The sequence below is a fragment of the Simochromis diagramma genome, unplaced genomic scaffold (assembly GCF_900408965.1).
Source record: "Simochromis diagramma unplaced genomic scaffold, fSimDia1.1 OVJJ01000802.1, whole genome shotgun sequence".
Lineage (NCBI taxonomy): Eukaryota > Metazoa > Chordata > Actinopteri > Cichliformes > Cichlidae > Simochromis > Simochromis diagramma.
In genome coordinates this window covers 901,229-923,268 of record NW_024387492.1, presented here as the reverse complement: position 1 = coordinate 923,268, position 22,040 = coordinate 901,229, and the positions used below count along the sequence as shown (strand labels likewise).

The 22,040-nt window shown below is 48.4% G+C and overlaps 2 protein-coding genes across 9 annotated transcripts in view; one reads left to right on the top strand and one right to left on the bottom strand.

Moving 5' to 3' along the window:
* The first annotated feature begins 38 nt into the window (after window positions 1-38).
* On the top strand, window positions 39-20,830 carry fzd3a (frizzled class receptor 3a). 4 transcript variants are annotated; one of them, XM_040017381.1, is made up of 8 exons: window positions 39-264; window positions 11,628-11,824; window positions 12,826-13,288; window positions 13,379-13,678; window positions 14,100-14,351; window positions 16,194-16,342; window positions 17,707-17,961; window positions 18,035-20,830. In XM_040017381.1, the coding sequence occupies exons 1-8, from the start codon at window positions 64-66 to the stop codon at window positions 18,291-18,293; spliced, it is 2,076 nt and encodes a 691-aa protein (XP_039873315.1). In that variant the 5' UTR covers window positions 39-63; the 3' UTR covers window positions 18,294-20,830. The 4 variants fall into 4 exon arrangements, with proteins under 4 accessions (XP_039873315.1, XP_039873314.1, XP_039873317.1 ...); XM_040017380.1 differs by having other exon boundaries at window positions 17,704-17,961; XM_040017383.1 differs by lacking the exon at window positions 17,707-17,961 and having other exon boundaries at window positions 18,938-20,830.
* Window positions 19,296-22,040, bottom strand: part of cdc42bpab (CDC42 binding protein kinase alpha (DMPK-like) b) — a 69,413-nt gene continuing 66,668 nt past the window's right edge. For all 5 annotated transcript variants that reach the window (XM_040017376.1, XM_040017377.1, XM_040017378.1 and 2 more), the window contains one exon: window positions 19,296-22,031. In XM_040017376.1, the coding sequence (XP_039873310.1) occupies window positions 21,900-22,031 (132 nt within the window). In that variant the 3' untranslated portion in view covers window positions 19,296-21,899. The remainder of the gene's footprint in view (window positions 22,032-22,040) is intronic.

Genomic DNA, 22,040 nt, shown 5'->3' with positions numbered 1-22,040 from the left:
GGCTCGAGCCCTCTCCGTGAGCCGTCGTCTCCTGGGTCTTGCTTCTTTTCTCCCGTACGGATCATGGATCTCCTGTGGGTGCTTTCCGTGTCCATGCTGACCGTGTGTGTCGCCGTCCCCATGGATGCTGTGGCCGGGAGCCACAGTCTGTTCACCTGTGAGCCCATCACCCTGCGCATGTGTCAGGGGCTGCCCTACAACTCCACCTTCATGCCCAACGTCCTGAACCACTACGACCAGCAAACTGCTGCTCTCGCCATGGAGGTACGGTACATCGCTGCCATGTGATCTGAGAAAGACACACACACACACACACACACACACACACACACACACACACACACACACACACACACACACGTATATAAACAAAAGGAATGACAGTTTTCCTCTCACAGTTATGGCGCTCAAACTCTGACAGCAGCAAAATTCATGCGATTCATTAAAAAAAAAAATTGCTCTTCACTATATTATAATAAATTTATAATTAAAAAAATAGAAATATGTTAAAATAAAATTTATCCCCCCTCCAAAAAAACAGTCACACTCACAAAAGCTATTAAATTAAAATAAAGGATAATAGAATATAACTGAATATATATTATGCAATATGTAAAAACTGTACAAAAAAGAAATCTGTATGTTTTTAACACAGTTTATATATTTTTTTAAATGTTATATTTTATTTCTAGATTTCTCATGAAGCCGCGCTGCCACAGTGTTGGATACGCTAACTTTGGATTTGGTCACAAATGCCTTTAATAGTTTTAATGTTTTTCAACATTTAAAATGAGTTTACATGTTGAAATACACTTTTAAAAATGCTTAAAAACATTTTGTAATTGACAGTGTAACAGTGGTGAGTAAAGTAAAAAGGCTTAACCGTCAAGAATTTGCACAAAAAGCAATAATTAGATTTATGTGAAATGTTACAGCACATGAACAGCGTTCTAGTCTGACTCCAAACTAAACAGAGCTGTGATAACTGCCTCACACAGTATATGAAAGAGTGTCATGGAGGATTTCATATATGAGCTTCAGTGATTGTTGGATCGATCAGATCGATCAGCCCACAGCATGAAACAGTCTCTCAGCTGAGAAGCTTCTTTCCCACATTTTCAGTCCAGACGCGTTTCTTTCCGAGGCGACGACGACCTGGATCACTGATCGCTTCACACACAGCTGAAATTGTGCGCTTCAGAGCTTTTAGCTAACAGAGCTGCCTGGATGTAGCGAGCCACAGGTGATGCTTGCTGTAAATTCCCTGTGTGTTCGCCTGTACTCGTACCTGCACAGCCCGACGTCACATGGGCGCTGTTGGGTTAAAGCGGTTTGAACGTTTGTGTTCTTGTTCTCTCGCTGCTCCTTCTTTCTTCTAAAGATGAAATTGGAACCTTTTTGGGGATCGATGAGTGTCTCACACACAGAAGTTACTCTATGTTGGCTTCAGCCTTTTAGTTCTTCATTTAATGAAGTTGTGTTACTGCTGTGAAAGGGACGGGGTCTGTTAAACAGGTTTGGATCTGAGCCGTGTGATGTTTGTGAGTCCGGTCACTCATGTTGGTCTTCAGAGCCCGTTGGGCTTCCAGTCAGCGTCCACAGTGCTGATAATCTGCCTGCGTTCCTCGGCCGTTTCTCTGCGTTCTGACGCAACGTTTTGAGAGCAGATTCGTATGTCTGTCATATATGTGAAATGAGTGTGCGTGGCACACTTTCTGCTCCCGTGGACACGAGCAGCTCGTTAGGTGTCAGCACGATCAGCTGTGTGTTTGCTGAGGAGGTGCCAGCCTACTTAAATGTGGCCCATCTAGCTGCTGAGGCTGCAGCGTGTTACCAAAACATGAAGGTTTCGTTTTTGTCCCTTTGGGCCCTGAGAACAGAGGTTTATTAAAACGCCAGCGACTTAACAGGGCGTGGTGTCCTGAGATGGGTTTGAACCGCACATCTGGCCTGTTGACAGATGAGAGCGATTAACCACAACATGTAGTCAGCTGCTGTTTTATATAACAGGCTTTGAGCAGCGAGCCAACGAGTCAGGCTTTAAGGAAACACAGCTTCATTGTTTTGGGTTGTGATTTCAGCCTCGTGGATAATCCACAGACTGACCATCCACAGCATCTCACTGTTGTCATGGCTGCTAAAAGATGGAGCACGGAGCAGATGCATCGCTTCATTAAGTTAATCCCGTCCTTTATGGCGGCCGATCCCTTCTGAAGTTCTGTCTGTCAAGTAATTACGGGCCAAACTGCTGTGCTGGCTCGGCGCTCTGCCTGCCTGTGTTTAGTTTATCGATGCCCCGCGTCACGCGCTCTTTGCTCCCTCTCTCTGCGTCACTTTAACCCTTCAACCTCGCCCGGCCCCACCCTGCCCGGCGTAGCGGATGTGCAGCACTCTGCCGACCATCTGTGCATCTGCGCCCGCCCCGGTTCACGGCGCTGTGTGTAGACGCGCTGAGGAGAGATGGAGGTTACGTAACTGTACCGGGCCGGCTGTGCGCGGCGTCACAGCTGTGGTCTCGTTCGACCTCATGTTTGGAAAAGATGAAACTGGTCGCATGACCGTGCGCTCGTACCAGCACCGTTCTCGCTGTGCAGCGGTGCTTTCAAACATGTTTCGAGGTTTCTGACGGTCGTTATTCACGTCTTCATTTCTCTGACTGATTAAATGTTACCAGCTGCATGTTGTTTGAGGCCAGGTTAGCTTTTTACGCCTGATCAGTGGGTGTGTGTCGCAGTGAGGCGAGAGAGGCGCTTCTGGTTTAGACGGTGTTCACTTTGATTGGTCATGGCTTCACAATTAAGTCTCTTTTAGTGCTTGTTTGGTTTTGGAAAACACACGGAAACCCAACAGGTTCCAACACCACGGAGCCCAGTCCTGGCTCTCGTTTCCCAGATAACTCGCCCCAGATCCAGCTCATGGGAGAATTCAAAGCCTGCGAGACGTCGAGGGCAGCCAAATGAGAATTGACAGTTGATTTTAAAGAGAATTAGGTCCGCTGAATAGGCGTGATAAGGATGATGAATGCCTCGCACCGTGGAGAAACTGGGAGTTGGATGAGAACCAACGCCTGCCGTTCTTACAGTTTCTGTTCAAACCCCCTGAAGAGTCTTTGTGGGTCCCTTTTCATGTCTTGCTTTTTAAGTATTTTTTTGTTCAAGATTTTAGTGTTTTAGGAAAGTAGGACAATTTGTCACGATCTCATAAGCTCCAAACCGATAGAGACAAACTGAAAATGCACTTTAATGACTTTCGTTTGGTGTCAGCTCTGTGCAGCTTTTCACAGACAGAATTTTCTGTTTTGCACGTTTAGTATTTTATTTTCTACAGCCGTGAGCAGAATGTAACACAAACCACACAATTTGTTAAAATGGATTTTAATGTTCCCGTGTTCATCCTCGCTCGATCCGTCACCGCTGACCGCCGTATGACCTCGCAGCTGAAGTGGGACGGTGGCCTCGGGGCTCGGGAATCGGCTATTTCTGTGTCACAATGACACTGTGCCACAGTCGCATAGCATAACTGAGAGCGTGGCGGATTTGACTGGCACCACAAAAAGAGAGAAAGGACTGGGCCCAAATCCCTGCATTTAGAGATGCTGCACACTGATGAATATGAAGCAGTGTGGGCCCATCACAGGAAATCAATTACGCTGCTATGAACCGTCCTCGGCCTGCAGAGCAGATGGCGTGTGGTTCACCGCTCGGTGATGATCATATTACTTTTCTTTGGTTAAGGTCGTTTATAAGTCCTACTCTTCTGCATTTATGCATCGTTTTTAATGCTCTAGAAGTCCCTCCAACCTGCTGCAGAGTCTGGTTGGAGGGACTTTCCCCGATCGCAGCTCCAGAGGAGAAGGACGAGCGTCAGGCTCAAACTGGAGGACTTGGATCTTTTGTTAGGAGAAGATTTTCTCTACAAAGAAGGAGCTGAATGATACTGAGGACTCAACGAAACCAAAGAATGTCAAAATAAGATGAACAAATGCTAAAACGAGCGCCCAGATATTCTTATTATAACAGTGAAATATCAGTTTATGGCAAATGCAGCTCCTTTTGGAGGGTTTCTCTTATATTTCATCATCATCAACTTTATTTATAAAGCACTTTAAAACAACCACAGCTGACACAAAGTGCTGTACATTGGAACTGTAAAATAAAATTACATGAGATATAAATAAAAAACAAATAAAAGAGTGAAATCATTAATTAAATAACTACTTCAATTAAAAGAGAAACTGAATCTCACTGAGGTTAAAAGCCAAGGAATAAAAGTGGGTTTTAAGACGTGATTTAAAAGCGGACAGTGAAGGCGCCTCTCTAACGTGCACGGGCAAATTATTCCATAATTTAGGAGCCACGATAGAGAAGGCCCCGCCCCCTCTGAGCTTCCTCCAGGAGCAGCTGGTCAGCTGACCTGAGAGACCGACAGGGTGTGTGGGGATGAAGAAGCTCAGAGAGGTAAGGCGGGGCAAGACTGTGCAGGCATCTAAAAACAAACATGAGAATTTTAACATGAACTCTAAAAGACACAGGCAGCCAGTGCAGAGAGGCCAGCACGGGGGTTATATGCTCTCTTTTACAAGCTCCTGTTAGGAGTCGTGCAGCAGCATTTTGAACCAGCTGCAGACGTGAGAGCAACGACTGACTGACCCCCACATAAAGTGAGTTACAGTCGTCCAGGCGGGAAGAAATAAAAGCATGGATCACTGTTTCAAGGTGCTGCCTCGAAAGAAAAGATTTTACTCGTGCCAGTCGCCTGAAATGGTAAAAACTGGACTTCACCACTGCTCTGATTTGGTTGTCCAATTTAAAATCACTGTCCAACTTAAAACCAAGGTCAGTAACAACAGATTTAAAATAGACTTCCAGGGATCCTAAAACAACAGAGGAGGACTCACAGGGACCACTGGGTCCAAACACCAACACTTCTGTTTTCTTTTCATTAAAATTTAAAAAGTTTAGAGCCAACCAAGCTTTAATGTAATCTAGACATGTCAAGAGAGGTTTTATGGAGATGCCATCCTTGTGTTTTAGTGGCAAATAAATTTGGTAGTCATCGGCGTAACAATGAAATGAGATCCCATGCCTTCTAAGGATGGAACCCAGAGGCAATAGATACAGTGAAAAGAGCAGAGGCCCTAAAATTGAGCCCTGTGGGACGCCGCATGACAGAGGAGCAGAAGACGATTCGTAACCAAGAAGGCTGACAGAGAAAGTTCTGTCTGACAAATAAGACCTAAACCAATTAAGTGCAGTTCCACCAATACCCACTACATCATGTAATCGAGAAATTAGAATATTGTGGTCCACGGTGTCAAAGGCAGCAGTTCGGTCAAGCAAGACCAGAACAGCATGGTTACCAGAATCACATGCCAGAAGGATGTCATTAAAAACCCTCAATAATGCAGATTCTGTGCTGTGAAGGGTTTTAAAACCTGACTGAAAAACCTCAAAGATGCCATTACCATCTAGAAAATCTTTCAGTTGACTAAAAACAATTTTCTCTAAAACCTTGGAGAGTAAAGGCAGCTTGGAAATAGGCCTATAGTTCACTAAAACTGTGTGATCAAGGCCAGGTTTCCTAAGCAGTGGCTGCACTACTGCATGTTTGAAATTTGCAGGAACCATACCAGAAGACAGACTGTTGTTAATAATGTCAAGGACATACTGTTGTATACTAGGAAACATTTCTTTAAAGAATTGTGGAGGGACAGGATCCCGAGGGGAACCTGTGGGCTTAATATGGCGAACCACATCCTCTGAAGTGGAGAGCGTCACAAGCTCAAACTGAGTGAAAACAGCAGCGCAAGGGACAGAGACAGAGGGTCAGAGTCAGGAGCTGTGATAAGAGCCCTGCTGGTGATGAAAAGTTCAGAAAATCATTGCAAATCTCAGGAGAAACTTCCAAACAGACATTCAAAGGAGTATTAAGAACAGTGTCAATGGTCCTAAATAACACACGTGGGTTATGACAGTTGGAAGAAATAATATTTGCAAAATATTCCCTTTTTGCCTCTTTAACAGTGTTCTGGTAGCAATGCCAGCAGTCTTTGAGAATTTGAAATGATACATGCAGTTTGTCCTTTTTCCACCTCCGTTCTGCTTGACGACATTCCCTCTCAACAGCACGACTGCTCTCATTAAACCAAGGCTCAGGTTTAGCCTTAGGAAGCAGAAGCTTTCAAGCAGATAAGGGATGGAGCCATGGCAGTGGCTTTCACAATGGTCAGAGTCATGTGACCGTCACGGCAAGGCCAGATGGACCACGCAACGGTCGGGCCGACTGAAGATGTTAATTGCATTAGATGGATAACTGGGCTTGTTTACGTGAATCCAAAGCATCAAGATTAGGAGTCACTGCGTTGGGGAAATGTGCCGACTATAGCAGAAATTAGACACACGAGCTTTTTCTAGGTTATCATAACCTGTGTTTTGTCACGTCTTTTGGGTTATTGCTTGTCGATTGAAGGGACCACAGCTGCACAAAGAATAATCAGACTCACTCGTTTCCTCCTCGGATCAGCCTGTTGTCTCAGGTTTACAACAAGTGCAGATAAACTGTGTCGCGTTACAGACGGAAGAATAACCCAGATACTCCACCCCGCTCTGCCTGAATGGATGTGTAAGGGAGAGCTGTGTGTGTGTGTGTGTGTGTGTGTGTGTGTGTGTGTGTCTGTGTGTGTGTGTGTGTGTGTGTGTGTGTGTGTGTGTGTCTGTGTGTGTGTCTGTGTGTGTGGTGTCTGTGTGTGTGTGTCTGTGTGTGTGTCTGTGTGTCTGTGTGTGTGTGTGTGTCTGTGTGTGTGTGTGTGTGTGTGTGTGTCTGTGTGTGTGTCTGTGTGTGTGTCTGTGTGGGTGTGTGTGTCTGTGTCTGTGTGTGTGTCTGTGTGTGTGTGTGTGTGTCTGTGTGTGTGTCTGTGTGTGTGTGTGTGTGTGTGTGTGTGTGTGTGTGTGTGTGTGTGTGTGTCTGTGTGTGTGTCTGTGTGTGTGTGTGTGTCTGTGTGTGTGTTAAACAGAGTACTTTTTTGTGCACTCTGGCACGTTTTAACAGGCTTATTATGTTAGTAAAGATGTATCCCAGCTGATCACACACACACACACACACACACACACACACACACACAGACACACACACACACACACACACACACAACATGGTCTGATAAACCCAGCGTGACCTGGCCTATAAAAGAGCCTCTTGTTTTATTTAATGTCCAACACCGTGTTTATTGGCAGTGGAGTGAATAAGAAGCACAGCAACCTCTCACTGTGTGTGTGTGTGTGTGTGTCTGTGTGTCTGTGTGTGTGTGTTCTCAAACTGTCTTAGGAGTGAACGACTCTGCCCGTTCGTCCTCTCTCGCTCACCCGGTCTCTCACCCTCCTCCCCCACCTCTTTTGTCCTCCCCCTCCCCCTACACAGGACTCACCCGTTGCCCAGGAAACGGTCCCAATTGTGCCGTTAACAAAAGGAGCAGAGGCTTTCTCGCCTCGCGGGAGGTGGTCCCCTCCGCCCTGCACCCTGACCTCCTCGAGCCCCGCTCTCCTCCCTCTTCGTCCTCCTCCTCCTCCTCCACCTCCGCTCCGGTGATGCATCACTCGTCACCATGGCGCTGAGCTTTGAAATTTGGAGAATTGCAATGGCAGCAGAGGAGAAAGGGGGATAAAGAGTGAGGATAAGGGGGGGAGATGGGAAGAGAGGTGACTAGGAGATATTTTTTTTAAAGGGCAAATCAACAAGAACCGGTCGTCCACAGTGGGCGTCACTGTCAGCGATTCATCAGTCACACCATCTCAGCCTTTAACCTCCTGAGACCTGAACTCTTCCTCAGCAGCATTTTTAATTTCTCTTTCATATTTGGGCTGATTGGGACCTGATGAACGTAAAAACAAAGAATCACCAGATTTATTATTTTACCTGATTTTTGTTTCTAAGAACAATGAGAGCCACATGTGAGGACATTCGTTTTTAATTTAGATAAAACAGACGCAACGTCCTCATAAGTGGACATCAGGCCCTCGGAGAGCAAAATTTAGTACTTTGGTCTAAACAACCAGAAATGTGATGTCCACAGATGTGGACGCCAGGTCCTAGGAGGTTAATGAAAACCATTAGGCATACTAGGCTGTGTTCATAATTAATATATTAATCTTAGATAACTTTCATCTTAATCTGATTCAGAACATGCTGGATCGTGTCCATGCTGCAGAGGTGAAGCTGAGGTCACGGCTGTTTGTCCCGGTTCTTCAAAGGCTGCTACGTTTAAGATTAGAAATATGCAAATATGCACTTTCACTACACCGTCCCAGGAAGCTCGATTATTAGAGATGTTGCTCCTGTTCTTCGCCTCAGTTTGATGTGAGATGTGGTTATTTACTGTGAAAGCAAGCAGCGGTCACAGGAGGCTGACGTACGCCAGAGTTATGACGTGTCCTGATCACCAGAAAGACTGGAAACACCACCTTCTTTTCTCTGGATAACAAAATAAACTCCACAGGATGGGAACGTGCAGCTGCAGGGCAGCGTGCAGGTCTCTGCTTCAGCATTAACAGCTGCGGGACGCCATCGGTCAGCGACACGCACAGAAGCTGTGCCTGCCTCGCTGTTACGGACGCGCCGACCAGCTGACTGATCATCATGCTGACTCATAACAAATGTGTTTCGGAGACTCAGAGTTTTTTTAATAAGGAGGAGATTTGTTTTTCTGAGCAGCAGAACAAGAAAACAGATCACAATAGATTTTAGGCCCGATGGTTGTTATGGAGATAACGAAGGTTCGTTTTCTTAGGAAATTCAGAGCAGAAACCATCAGATTTAAAAACAGGAGCAATATCCTGCTACCGTTATTTATGTGTCAAAGAGGAAAAACTGTGACGGTGTTGCTAAATTTTAAAAGAACATTTTGGGTTCCTTGTGATCTTTTCTTGCATCCTTATGCGGGACAGAGCTGGCTCAGTCCTACTGGACGTGTCACATCTCAGGTCTCACTGAGCAGCAGCTCTGTTAGAATTACAACAAGGTTGTTTTCAGATAAACACATTTGATTCTAACTAATAATGTTTTGCCTGAGTCGTAAACTGTGCAGCAGATCAGCCTCTTATATCTGCATCTATCCCCTCACTGGCTGTTTGTTGGCCTTGTTTTGGACTCCCAGAATGCACCATTTTTCGGCGGCTGGCAGACACGTCTCCTCTGTGTGTGTTTCTAGAAGGACACATGATTCCACGTTCTCAGAGATCAAAAATCCCATAACAAACTGCCATGAATCCACAATGACTGCAGCAGGATGGAAGCTGAGGTTACATTAGCGTACCGCCAGCATCCACACAGTTGTGTGTTACACGCTCGATTCTCCGTACATCGCTGACTCTGGGGAGGAAAGCTGCACGACGAGCTTCTGGCCAGTGGTTCACCAGCTGTTTCTGCTGTGGCCATTAACACTAAACCCCGTGGAGAGTGTGAGTGTGTGGGCAGAGCTGTGACCGGCCAGATGTACCATCCACTGGCTCAGTCCTGCTCTCAGTGGCTCACGTGATGGGTCGACTGTCATAAAGAGGCTAAATGGACACGCGGGAGGGTTAAAAGGGCAGGAGGGGGGACGAGGATGGAAGAGCACAAAAATGAGAAAAATGGCGAGATGATAGGAGGACAGATGAATGTATCCTGGTAGGCTGCAGAGTGATTGGGCTTTGGCCCTTGGCGTCTCCCTTTGTAGCGCCGTCCCGTGTGGTACATTGTGTTCTATGGGAGAGAAAGAGCGAAGATGCAAACTCACTTGCGCTGCATTAGATCATGTTTGAGTGGTTTAGCCGTGTTTACAGGGCATCGCTGATGAAGTAATAGATGTCACAGGACTGCTCGCTGGCAGCAGCACGCAACGCGAGTCACAGGAGGGCCGATCACAGCAGTAGCGCCCATTTCCCTCTCGTGGCGGGCGCTACATTCAGGATTTTCTGCTGTTATTCCTCCAGAGAATAGCCAGCCTCCCTGTTGTACCTGACTACAGCTGTAACACGATCACCAGGAAGCGCTGCAGCCGATACTAAAAGTATCTGTAAGAGGTAACCGGCCACGCAGCTTCAGTGCACACGGGGGCCGGAGCTACATGTCAGTGATGATCTGTGAGGACCATTCATGGTTGCATCATGAACCTGCAGTAACGGATCAGGTTTAAGGCGGCTCGCGTTTGAAGCACTTGTTTTCACGCTGGCTCATAGCGTGCACGAGTGCTCGTGTCATTACACGGTGGAGCTCGTGAAACGTGATGACTCCACCATCGGCTGGATGGTTGAGCTCAGTTACGACGGGCGATGCTCTCACAGAGCGTATGCTGTGCTGAGCTGCGACTCGACCATAAATCTGTGTCATCGTGCCGTCTACCGCTGAGCCCACGCAGCGCAAAGCCATCAACGCCAGGAAGAGCGATATGAACAAGGCGCTGACAAAAGCTGCACGGACGTGGGTGCTTTGTGCTGTGAGGGGCGAACACCCACTCGAATCCTTTTACAGAAGCACGTCACATGTGTGTGGCAGGCGAGCAGGAGACGGCGCCGTGTTGCAGACATACGGTGGGAACAGTGTTTAAATCTGATTGCAGTTAAGGTGACAAAGTCCTGCGTCATCATTGCTTCTCTGAAAGATTTATCGCCAAACAGCCGGATTTGGACATGTCGCATTTTTATTGCTGTGTTTGCTGATCAGTGACGGACAGAGACGCTGAGACCACACAGCTGCTCAGTTTGTGCCATTTCTAAAATCTGCTACATTCGTAATGCCAACAAGATTCTGATTGGTAGACACACACACACACACACACACACACACACACACACACACACACGCACACGCACGCACACAGGACGTGGCGTTCTTTGCACTTTATCTAACATTGTTGAAGCTGCATTGATTGGTTAAACATTAATATCCATTCCTCTAATAAACCCCTCCCCTCCCTTTTCCTGTCTGTCACACAACTGTCTGTAAAATCTGGGGGAGGGCAGTGTGTGTGTGTGTGTGTGTGTGTGTGTGTGTGTGTGTGTGTGTGTGTGTGTGTGTGTGTGTGTTAGTGATTGACTTGGGTGTGGCTCCTTCTGTAACACACACACATAAAAACTGCAAACACAGTGTGTTTGACTCACACACATGCACGGAAACTTCTATTTGCATATTAGCAGCAGGACCACGGATGCTTCCTGCACCCACTGTGTGTTGGCACCGTTCATGTGTGTGAGAGGATCATTGTGTCGGTCTGTGGGTGTGTGAACGTGAAGATAATACACGTCCTTGTGTTCGTGTAAGCACGATGCCCCAGTGTGTCAGTCAGTCACAGCGTGGTCCACCCTGCAACACAAAGGCCCTGTGTGTGTGTGTGTGTGTGTGTGTGTGCGTGCGTGCGTGCGTGTCTGTGCGTGTGTGTGCGTGTGTGTGTGTGTGCCTCCTGTCTGGAGATTGTGGGATGAATAAAGGGGCAGCAGGATCATGATGGGGGTGGATCATTAGTTAGGGGGCCGGAGTTGTTTTTATGGACTCAGGTGCTCGGCTGGTGTCTTCGTGCCCTCTGTGGCTCACGTTCTGAAGGTGGAGTGATGCTCACGCTCCACTGGCGTGTTTCTTCTTTCTGTCTCCACCTGCAGCCTTTCCATCCCATGGTGAACCTGCAGTGCTCCCCGGAGCTCAGGATGTTCCTGTGTGCGCTCTACGCCCCGGTTTGTACCGAGTACGGCCGGGTCACGCTGCCGTGTCGCCGCCTCTGTCTGCAGGCCAAGAGCGACTGCTACAAGCTGATGGACATGTTCGGTGTGAGCTGGCCAGAGGAGATGGACTGCAACAGGTTGGTGCAGCAGCTCTGCTGGAGCAACGAGACCAGCAAACATCCTTAAAATGATTTCTTTTCATTATAAAGTTTTGTGACTGATCTGATGGTAGAGTCAGCGTTCTGCACTTGTAGCTTCACCTTTGAAGCTTTTATGTTTCCCTGAGGAGGAGTTTGCCAACATGTGACTGTGGCCTCGTTTGTTGGTAATCTAAGGACAGTTTTTACTTCTTGCAGTTGCATTTATGCTTCAGTAATCAAATGTTTTATTTCCTGTATTTTCTTCTGTGGAAAAATCCGATTGGTTTGTTTTTGTTGAACACAGCTGACGTGGGAACAACAAAAACACAACATTTAAACCTGGTTTCCCAAACACACATCACCAGACACACACTGTTAACGACTTTTTATTAGGTTTAAAACATATTGATAAGCGATAAGAAACACCGCAGGGAGCAGAGGAGGTGATGTGGTCCTCGGTGCCATCTTCATCTGCCTGTAAACGACATCGTTCAGGTACGAGCCACAGCACGTATGCTGACGCTGCCCCAGCTGCTGTCGCACACTGTACTGGGATCAGTTTGAGCAGACGGAGACGCAGGCGTGTGTTTGATGCTCGTGATCTGCAGAGAGTCGTCCACAGTCGTACTCGAGCACGTGTCTGTGTTGAAAGTGACGCACGCGTGTTAGTGGGCTCTGACTGTTTAGGAGACATGAAACGGACGCGCTAGAGGGGAGCAGTGCACGTCTCACAGGGGGCGTCGTGAAACTGAATGAGTGACGTAAGCGGGGTCATTTACCTGTTTGTCGTTAGCTTGAATGTGAACGTGTCTCAGACAAGTTTCAAGTGTCTGCAAACTAAACTTGTCCTTCACTCTGCACCTGCAGGACGGCGCCTGGCAGGTATAAAATGTTTCTGAACTGTTATGGCGGCGTGCACCATAACGCCGGCGTCATGTGTCGCCTGTTGTTAAAGGCTGAACAGCTGCCCGAGGTCACCGCCTCTCGTCTGCTCTCAGGTTCCCGGACTGCGACGAGCCCTACCCCCGCCCCGTGGACCTGCTGTCCGGCTCGGACACGACCGAGTCGCCCATCTCCGTCCAGAGGGACTACGGCTTCTGGTGTCCCCGCGAGCTCAAGATCAGCCCCGAGCTCGGTTACTCCTTCATGGGGGTGCGCGACTGCTCTCCTCCGTGTCCCAACATGTACTTCACACGTGAAGAGCTGACGTTCGCCCGCTACTTCATCGGAGTCGTGTCCATCGTCTGCCTCTCTGCCACGCTCTTCACCTTCCTGACGTTCCTCATCGACGTGTCGCGATTCCGCTACCCGGAGCGCCCGATTATATTTTACGCCGTGTGCTACATGATGGTGTCCCTGGTGTTCTTCCTGGGCTTCCTGTTGGAGGACAAAGTTTCCTGTAATGCAGCTAGTCCTGGGAGGTTTAGGGCTTCGACGGTGACCCAGGGCTCCCATAATAAGGTCTGTCACTGGGCTTGAACCCTGCTGGTTTCCTCCTCCTTCCATACGTACAGATCCAGACAGACTGTGTGTTTTTCTGTTCTTTGGCAGGCCTGCACGCTTCTCTTCATGGTGCTCTACTTCTTCACCGTGGCCGGCAGCGTGTGGTGGGTCATTTTAACCATTACCTGGTTCCTAGCAGCTGTTCCTAAGTGGGGCAGCGAGGCTATAGAGAAGAAGGCCCTCCTGTTCCACGCCTGCGCCTGGGGCATCCCCGGCGTCCTCACGGTGACTCTGCTCGCCATGAACAAGATCGAGGGAGACGGCATCAGTGGCGTTTGCTTCGTCGGGCTCTACAACTTAACAGCCCTGCGCTGGTTCCTGCTGGCCCCGCTGGGACTGGATGTAGTGGTGAGGAAGAGCGTGGCAGGAAGTCCTGTAACGTCCTTTTGTCTCTGTGTCTGTGCACCGAGACGTCTCTGGTTCTTAAGTCTCCGTTTGCAAAACTGCCGGGACGAGACAGACGTGCGAGTCGGAGTAAAACCTGAAGATAAATTCATACTTTACAAAATACATGTTTTTGTTCTGTTTACCTTTGTTTTCATTTCTCAGTGTACAGTTCTGAAAGTGTGTGTGTGTGTGTGTGTGTGTGTGTGTGTGTGTGTGCGTGCGTGTGTGTGTGCGTGCGTGCGTGCAAACGAGAGCAGCTTGCACGCACACACTTGCACAGATTTATCCGTTTATGTTGCAAATTGAATAAAATGAAACTTTTTTCTTCATTTATCGAGTCATCGATCAGACCGTCAGTGTGACATCACGTCTGTGTCTCCAGGTGGGCGTGGTCCTGCTGCTGGCAGGTATCGCTGCTCTCAACAGAGTCCGCATGGAGATCCCGCTGGAGAAGGAAAACCAGGAAAAGCTGGTGAAGTTCATGATCCGTATCGGCGTGTTCTCCGTGCTCTACCTGGTTCCACTGCTGACCGTTCTGGCCTGCTACCTCTATGAGAGCAGCTACAGGCCCGTCTGGGAGACCACCTGGGTCCAGGAGAAGTGCAGAGACTACCACATCCCGTGTCCCTACCAGGTAAACAAAGTCACCGAGTGGTAACAAAGCATATAAATAACAAAGGATGGAGACGTGTGATCGTTCCACAGACATGACTTATTACACATTGTGTTTGAGTTACATTATAAATCGCTGGTGCAACAACAAGAATAATAATGACCTGGAATACAGAAACCCAAAGAACACTGATTGATTCTCAGGTTCGAGTTCTTCACCGTTACACAATCGAGGGATCAGGAGAGCTGATATAACCAGACTGTGTGTTCATCACAGCATTGTGCGCACACACACACACTCACCTGCGATCGTTGGTATATATGAGACGATTTGATAATGCGCCTCAGCAGCTGCGCTAGCCTCCAGCATCAGCACGCACAGCGGAGCTCCTCCCACAGAGCCGTTAATAATTCAGACGTCTCGCGTTCTGTTCCTTTCAGCAGCGATCGCCTCCGGCCGCTGCAGACGCTCAGTGCTGCAGACGCTCAGTGCTGCAGAGGCAGACTGTTTCTCGTCTGCGGTACTAGTGGAAGAGAAGTTTGAACTCTCAGGTTTGGATGTTGGTCTCTGATACTTTTACCTCCGAGTGTCAGAGCTCAGCCCTGTGCTGCTGTTAGCCACGGGAAGAGCTGCGTGTCCAGGACGCAAATGAGACGTTTGTGATGCAAAGTTGTGCTCTTAATCTGTCCTGTAAACACTGTGCGCGCTCTGACTCACCACAGTGCACTACAGAGATGCTGCTAGCTGTAAAGATTTTTCAGTAGGCGTTCACACACGCGTGCATCAGCAGAAAGCTTCGACTGAACTATATTTATATCTGGAGCGTTCTGCCCGAGGCTGAGCGCGCTGTAGAGCTCCTGAGATGCTCAGTGAGCTCACATGGCTGGACAGCCGTGTGGTCATACAGCCTGTAATGAGGATGCTGCCTGCAGTCATGCATCCAGTCTCTTATCTCTGTGCGGTAATGAGTTCTTCTGTGGATCCTGAGCCTCGAGGCTCTCCGCCCGGCCCGCTTATAACGAGGCCATCATGACGACATCTGTGTGGACGGGAAGCAGGAGGAGAGACGGCAGGAAGCAGCGCTCCGGTGACGGGACAGAGTGGGCCGGCTCTGTGCGCTTTCCTAAACTTCAGCTGGAAATAAATGACCTCGTTTTAACTGTGACTGAGGAAATCTCTCGTTTACACGCTGACAAACAACATGCGTTCAGTTTGGGACGCTGCTCTGTGAGGGCTGCCAGTGTCTGCAGCTACAGTTAGCTTAGCACGCATGACTGTGTGAGGAAAGCTGCAGAGGTGCAGTGGGGTTAGGGTTGTTACACCTGCATGGATGTAACTGCACTGCAACTTTACCTTTTATTGCTCGCTGTGTGTTCACGTTTGACCCGATGGGATCATCCATCAGACACAAACCTCCACCTTTCACAGCAGCAGCAGCAGCGTGTTGTGTGTTTGCACAGGAGCAGGAGGAGGGCGCTGGTCTGTTAGAGATGGATGACACTGTGTTTATGCCCTCAGCAAGGTTCATCATCAGCAACAGTGCTGATGTGGAGTGGAACGAACACACACACACACACACACACACACACACACACACACAGGGAAGCGATGAAGCCACTCAGTCAGCAGGTAATGAGCTCGTTCATGCTGATGTTTGCATGCACAGACTGACTGATGGCTCCACGCTGCTGATGTACATGATATATGTTTTTACACATGTGTTACAGTAAGACCATCAATTGTATTAAGTGCTTTACAAACCTGAGCCGATAGAGTCACGAATCTAACGGGAACTGCAGGAAAAACCTGTGAAGGAGGGAGGGGGGGGGTCACTGCACTAACTCCACCCTCTGTTTGTTCCAGGTGGAGCAGACCAGTCACCCCGACCTGGTGTTGTTCCTCATAAAGTACCTGATGATGCTGATTGTAGGAATCCCCTCTGTGTTCTGGGTGGGCAGTAAGAAGACCTGCTTCGAGTGGGCCAGTTTCTTCCACGGCAAGAGACGTAAAGAGTACGTATGTGTCACGCTGTGACGGCGTCTTTGTGGCTTCAAACTGATTTTGCTAAATATAAACAAGCTTACATGAGGTTTGTCCCAGTATTTACAACTCAAAGCGCTTCATCTCTCTGTGGTGATCATCAGATTCAGTTTGAACTTCAGAGCTGTGGATGGCAAAATAATTAAAAAACATAATGAAATAATAATAATTTAAAAAAGTATCCGAGTGTAGTTTGAATGAGACACACAGGGCAGCAACATCAGCTCCCGTATGTTCTCAAAATCCTCTTCAAAGCAAATGAATGGTCAACAATGAGGCCGTCTTTGTGAACAAGCAGGTGGCAACAGTAGGGAGGAAGAACTCGTTTTAACAGGAAGAAGCCTTCAGTAGGGAGGGGCGGGGCCACCTGTGGCAGTGATGAGCAACTACAGGAGCAAGAAGACGACACATGGGGAGTCTCAGCAGGCTGAACCGATGGCAGCATCTGCTCAGCCCTGAAGGGGGGAGGGGGGGGGTCTGCTGCACCCAAGCTGGGAGCTGTTCCTCAGACGAGGGGCCTGAAAGCTGAAGGCTCTGGTTCCCATTGTACTTTTAAAAAGGAAGCAGAAGTAACCCAGCAGCCTGAGAGCAAAGTGCTCCATCAGCATCATTTGGTGTCGTAAGATCTGATTATTCAGGACTTGATAAATAAGGAGAATTTAATTATAGATTTACCAGTAAAGAGACACTAATATTGGGGAAACAACACATCGTGCAGATAGACAGACTGCAGTTTGCTGTAAATGTGGACTTCCTGTCTCTTCCTAATCTGTTCTGTAGTCTAAACAAGGACTCGCGTTCTCTTCCCGAAACACATTTACAGTTCAAACATTTTACAGCTTGGCAAACTGAAACGTTTCCACATATACTGATTCAAATATTTTAACGAGACCTGGATTTCATTTCTTTTGTGTTGCGCGTGTACAGCAGCTGATGGGAGCGCGGCTGTTTCAGGGCAGCTGCTGACGCTCCGGAGCTCCTCACACACGGTCCCAAAATAAAAACACGTTTGCTTAGTTATCACATTATAAATGCAGAGTGTGCACCTGTCTCACACACGTATCATTAAGCCTGATGTGAGGACCTGCAGGTGAGCGCAGAGCTTAACGTGAACAGATCCTGATTTCAGTCTTCAGTTTGTGTCCCTGCAGTGACGCCTCCTCTGCACCACTTCCCCTCCAAACAGAGCATTAACCCCCTCTCCCATTGCCTGCTCCACACATTCCTCAATCCTCTTCTACCACACCCACCGCCCCTCCACCTTCCCCCTCTCCCTCCCTTCCACCCTGCATCTTTCCCTGCCACCCCTCCCCCCCTCCTCCACCTGCTGCAGCAGGATGGTCAACGATAGCCGACAAGTGCTCCAGGAGCCCGACTTCACCCAGCTGCTCCTCAGGGATCCCAACACCCCCATTGTGAGGAAGTCACGGGGCACATCCACGCAAGGGACCTCCACCCACGCCTCTTCCACCCACCTGGCCATGCTGGACGAGCCGCCGAGCGCCAGCACCAGCCGAGCCGGCTCCGTGCGCAGCGCCCGCTCCAAGATGAGCAGCTACCACGGCAGCCTGCACCGCTCGCGAGACGGCAGGTGGGTTCCGACATCGCGGTCTTTCATTAACCCCGCCCACCCGCGAGGCTCATTTCTGCTCCTCTCCATTTAGATACACGGCCTCCAGTTTCAGAGCCGCAGACGAGCGGCTGCCATATGGGAGTCTGCCTCGTCTAAACCACCAATCACAGTCCAGGCACTGCAGCACCAATCACCTCGACAACCTGTCGCGGCACGGCTCCGCCCAGAGGCTCGAGAACCAGTCGCGCCACAGCAGCATCAGGGACCTGAGCAGCGGGGCCACGGCGGTTCTCGGCGTGCCCAGAAACGGGATCCACAGAGTCCTGGAGGAGGATGGAGCGACCGCCTGAAGGGGTGGAGTCTGAGGAGGAGAATGTCGACGAGCAGCCACTGTGATAGGTTTGGGAGCTCAGAGCTGAAATATCGATGAAACAAATGCTGCATCAGCTTAGTGACAGAGTCTGGTTACAGAGGGGGGGGGGCACGGGACAAATCTTTGCCTTAAACATCCTCACAGCTTTATGACGTAGCCTCCAGTGTGAATCTTAGCAGTTTTTAAACTCCACCCAGTCACGACGCGGCTTACTTTGTATAAAAGGACTTCGATGATGGACACGAGACATTTGGAGCTCCGTCCTCTAGTCTTTAGTGTTTGGGAGGTTTTTGGGGTGGGGGTGGGGCTTAGATTTATTACCCTTGTTCCACATTTTCTTCTGTTTATGAGGGGCAGCCAATCAGGAGAAGAACTGAAACAACTGGTTTCAGTGAGAGGATGAAACGACTGAATGAAAGTTCTCAGATCCATCCACAGCTTTTAGATCCCTGCTGAATCTGAACCTGCTATTCTGCACACGAAGGCATTTTAAGTCTGCTGAACTTTCTAGAAAGTTTTAAAAGCTGGATTTTAGTGAGTGTTTTATTGCACCTGTGCATTAACGTTTGGAACGATACAAGGAAATCATGTCAGTCTGTGCTTCGCTGTTTTAAACCCAAGGGCTGAAATCCAGAGTGTCCAAACTCCTGCCTTATGACTGCGAAGAGAACAAACCCAACAGAGGTGATGAAGCACAGATTTAATGACCTCAAGCAGATCACCAGCGACCTTCATGGAGCTGTACGGACACCTGAACACACCTGAACACAGCTTACCTTCCCTTTCCGTCCGAACACGTTCGCTTTGAGCAGATTTACTCCGTCCTGTTTGCAGGTTAGAGCAACGTTTCCTCCAGAGGCAAAACATGTTCATAGATGTAAAAAGTGAATTCCTGTTGGTGATTTGTAATAAAGTTTCAAAACAATCAAAAGCTTCTGATGTTTCCTGAGGAGAAATGAGCACACGGTAACACTGAGTGTATTTGTAACAGCCCTCCGCTTTATTGAAATACATCGGAGTCAGGTTAATATAATGAGTTCTCCACGTAAGTGTGGCAGCCGCTTCCATACATTATTTTTGTTTTGACCTTACACCTTAAATATTTTTGTGCAAAAAAAGAATCTACATCAGCTGTAGTGGGTTATCCTCAGTAAAACACCCAAACCGCTCCAAAAAGAATAAAACGACAAACCGAAAACAAAAATGATTACATCTATAACATGCAAAACTGTACAAATTATTACAAAGCAATCCTAGAAAACAAAGTGGAATATGATATGAAAGAGCAAAACAATATAGAAGGTACTGGAGATAAGACCTCACTGAAATGTAAAGGCGTTTCCATTTCTTTAGATTGCGGCACTTCGGCCGTGAAGCCACCTGTCACCCAATACTCACTGCCGTCTCCACCCGGGTCACATTCCCTCACATACTGCTGCCCATCCATCAAATGAATCAAACGCACCTCGATCGCGCTCATCTGACTGAAAATTTGTTTCCTGAGTTTCCCCTTCTCGCTCTCTTTGAACCGGGACATCTAGGATCAGATTTTCTGCACAGTATTGGCCAAAAATGAAAAACAGACGCCGCCTGGCTAACACCTCACACACCGGCTCGTCGTTCTGCAGATGAACTCGTCGCAGGAACGAAGGAGTCACTAGCTTAAAAAAAGTTCTAAGATATTTGGAGTAAAACCAGCTGGGAGCTCTAAACCTCTCTTCAAATTAAAAAATAATAAAAATAATAACACCTGGAATGAGCTGTTTGCAGCTCTTTGCTGTGTTTCCACAGGGGGAATGACCACTGAAGAGTTTTCCCTTTCTGACAAACAGGACGAGTGGAATCATGTGGAGCGAGGCTAAAACCCTCTGTGGGTTCTTTGATGCCACGCCGCCGTGTCCCTCGGGTCAAAATGCCTACAGGAGATGGACAGAGGTAACAGGTTTTTGGCTGTGAATGCCCTGCTCTGCAGCCAGAAGCTGCCACACCGTTTCCCCCTCTTCTATTTTTTTAAAGGCCTTTCCACTGACAAAGGAAAAGTAAAGTAAAGTAAAGTAAAGTAAAGTAGTGCCGTGGAGGCGGCTCAGAGCTCCGGCCCTGTTCAGGTCACACAACAACAACAGGCAGAGGTCATTTACTCCATCGCCTCCAGAACACAAACCCAGGTGTGACTTCCTCGCTCCGCTTACATTCTCATTTTTTTAATCCCTCCTCTTACAAATTTTCACGAGTCATTAAAACATTCGTTGGAACGAGCAAAGTCGGCGCCTCCCTGTTGTGTCCGTATTTGGTGAAACAGAGCTCATCTCAGTGACCTTTCAAACACCGCCAACAGTCAGAGGAGCACAACAAGGCAACAACCGCCTGTGTGTGTGCGTCTGTGTGTGCGTCTGTGTGTGTGCGTCTGTGTGTGTGTCTGTGCGTGTGCGTCTGCGTACAGGCAGCAGTGCCGATACACAAGTCAGCTTTTTTTTTTCCCCACTCATATGAAGTGGAGGGGAGGGATGCGCACACGTCATAGAAACAACATGAAAACAAACAAATCTAAAATAAATCAGTAAAAACAAAAGAAGTGGTTTTAAAATGGCTTCGAGTGCGAAACAACCGGAATCACTCCAAACAAAAGCGGGAAAATAAAGGAGGAGTTTTCCGTCCCGTGTAGTTCTCTATAGTATTTTCCTTATCATATATTACTCTCTACTCTGAACCTATGTACATGACTGTGACGGGAGTTTTGGCTGGACAACGTGGAGCGTCCACGACGGAGGACGCGCACCCCTGATGATGTCGTTCGCTCTGAGGAACCGAATGAGTTTGTCGTGTGATGTCACAGGAGCCGCTGTTGGAGCTTTTTGCTGATGGTGGAAATTAAAAATGTTATAAAGTCGCTGCACTTAGTATCAGGAGCAAAAAATAAAAGTAATTCCTTTTTTTATTTTTTGTTTGTTTTTGCAGCACCCAGAGAGAAAGCGGGGGGGGGGGGGGGGGGGGGGTAACTCCACCCGTCTGCTTCGGCCACAAAGCAGCAGAGCTCCCTTTCCTCGTCTATGATTGATAAATAAATTAAAACACTGTCCCCTGAATCCCGGCGGGTCCTATGTACAAGTACAAACCTTCTGCTCTCAATAATATTTCATCTTTTTGGATTGCATCGTGACTTTTTAAGAGTCTCTCAGTGAATCTCGACAAGTTGACCAAAAAGAGCCAAAATGGGAGCTTCCTGTTCCTGCATCACCTGCCCGACATCACACACACCTTCTCTCTCTCACACACTCACACAAGCCAAACATCAGCACCCACATGTACACCACTGATAGCATTTGATAGCTTGTCCCTCGCTGTCTAGCGAGTGTTTCGGCCCCACTGTGGAAGAACGCTGAGACAGTGCGGGGGGGGGGTAAAGTGGGACAAATCTTCTTTGGGAGGGAGTGGTGGGCAGGAGGTGCAGTTCTCTGGGCAGTGAGGGAACAATATTCAAAAAAGGAAGAGTTGGAGAATTTGGAGTCCTGTGCTGTCGGTCGGTGGGTCGGTTGATGGGTCAGTCGGTGGGTGGGTGAGGGGGGTCGGATGGACCGCTGGGGGCTCATGTGTCCCAGCCCATCCTTTCTGTGCTCTCCAAGGACAGGGACTTGGTCTTGTGTGGGGAGGCCGGGCTGGGAGGGCTGCTGAAGGTGGAGCTGTTGGAGGCCGTGGAGTGGCGCGGGGAGTCCGAATCCTGGAGGAA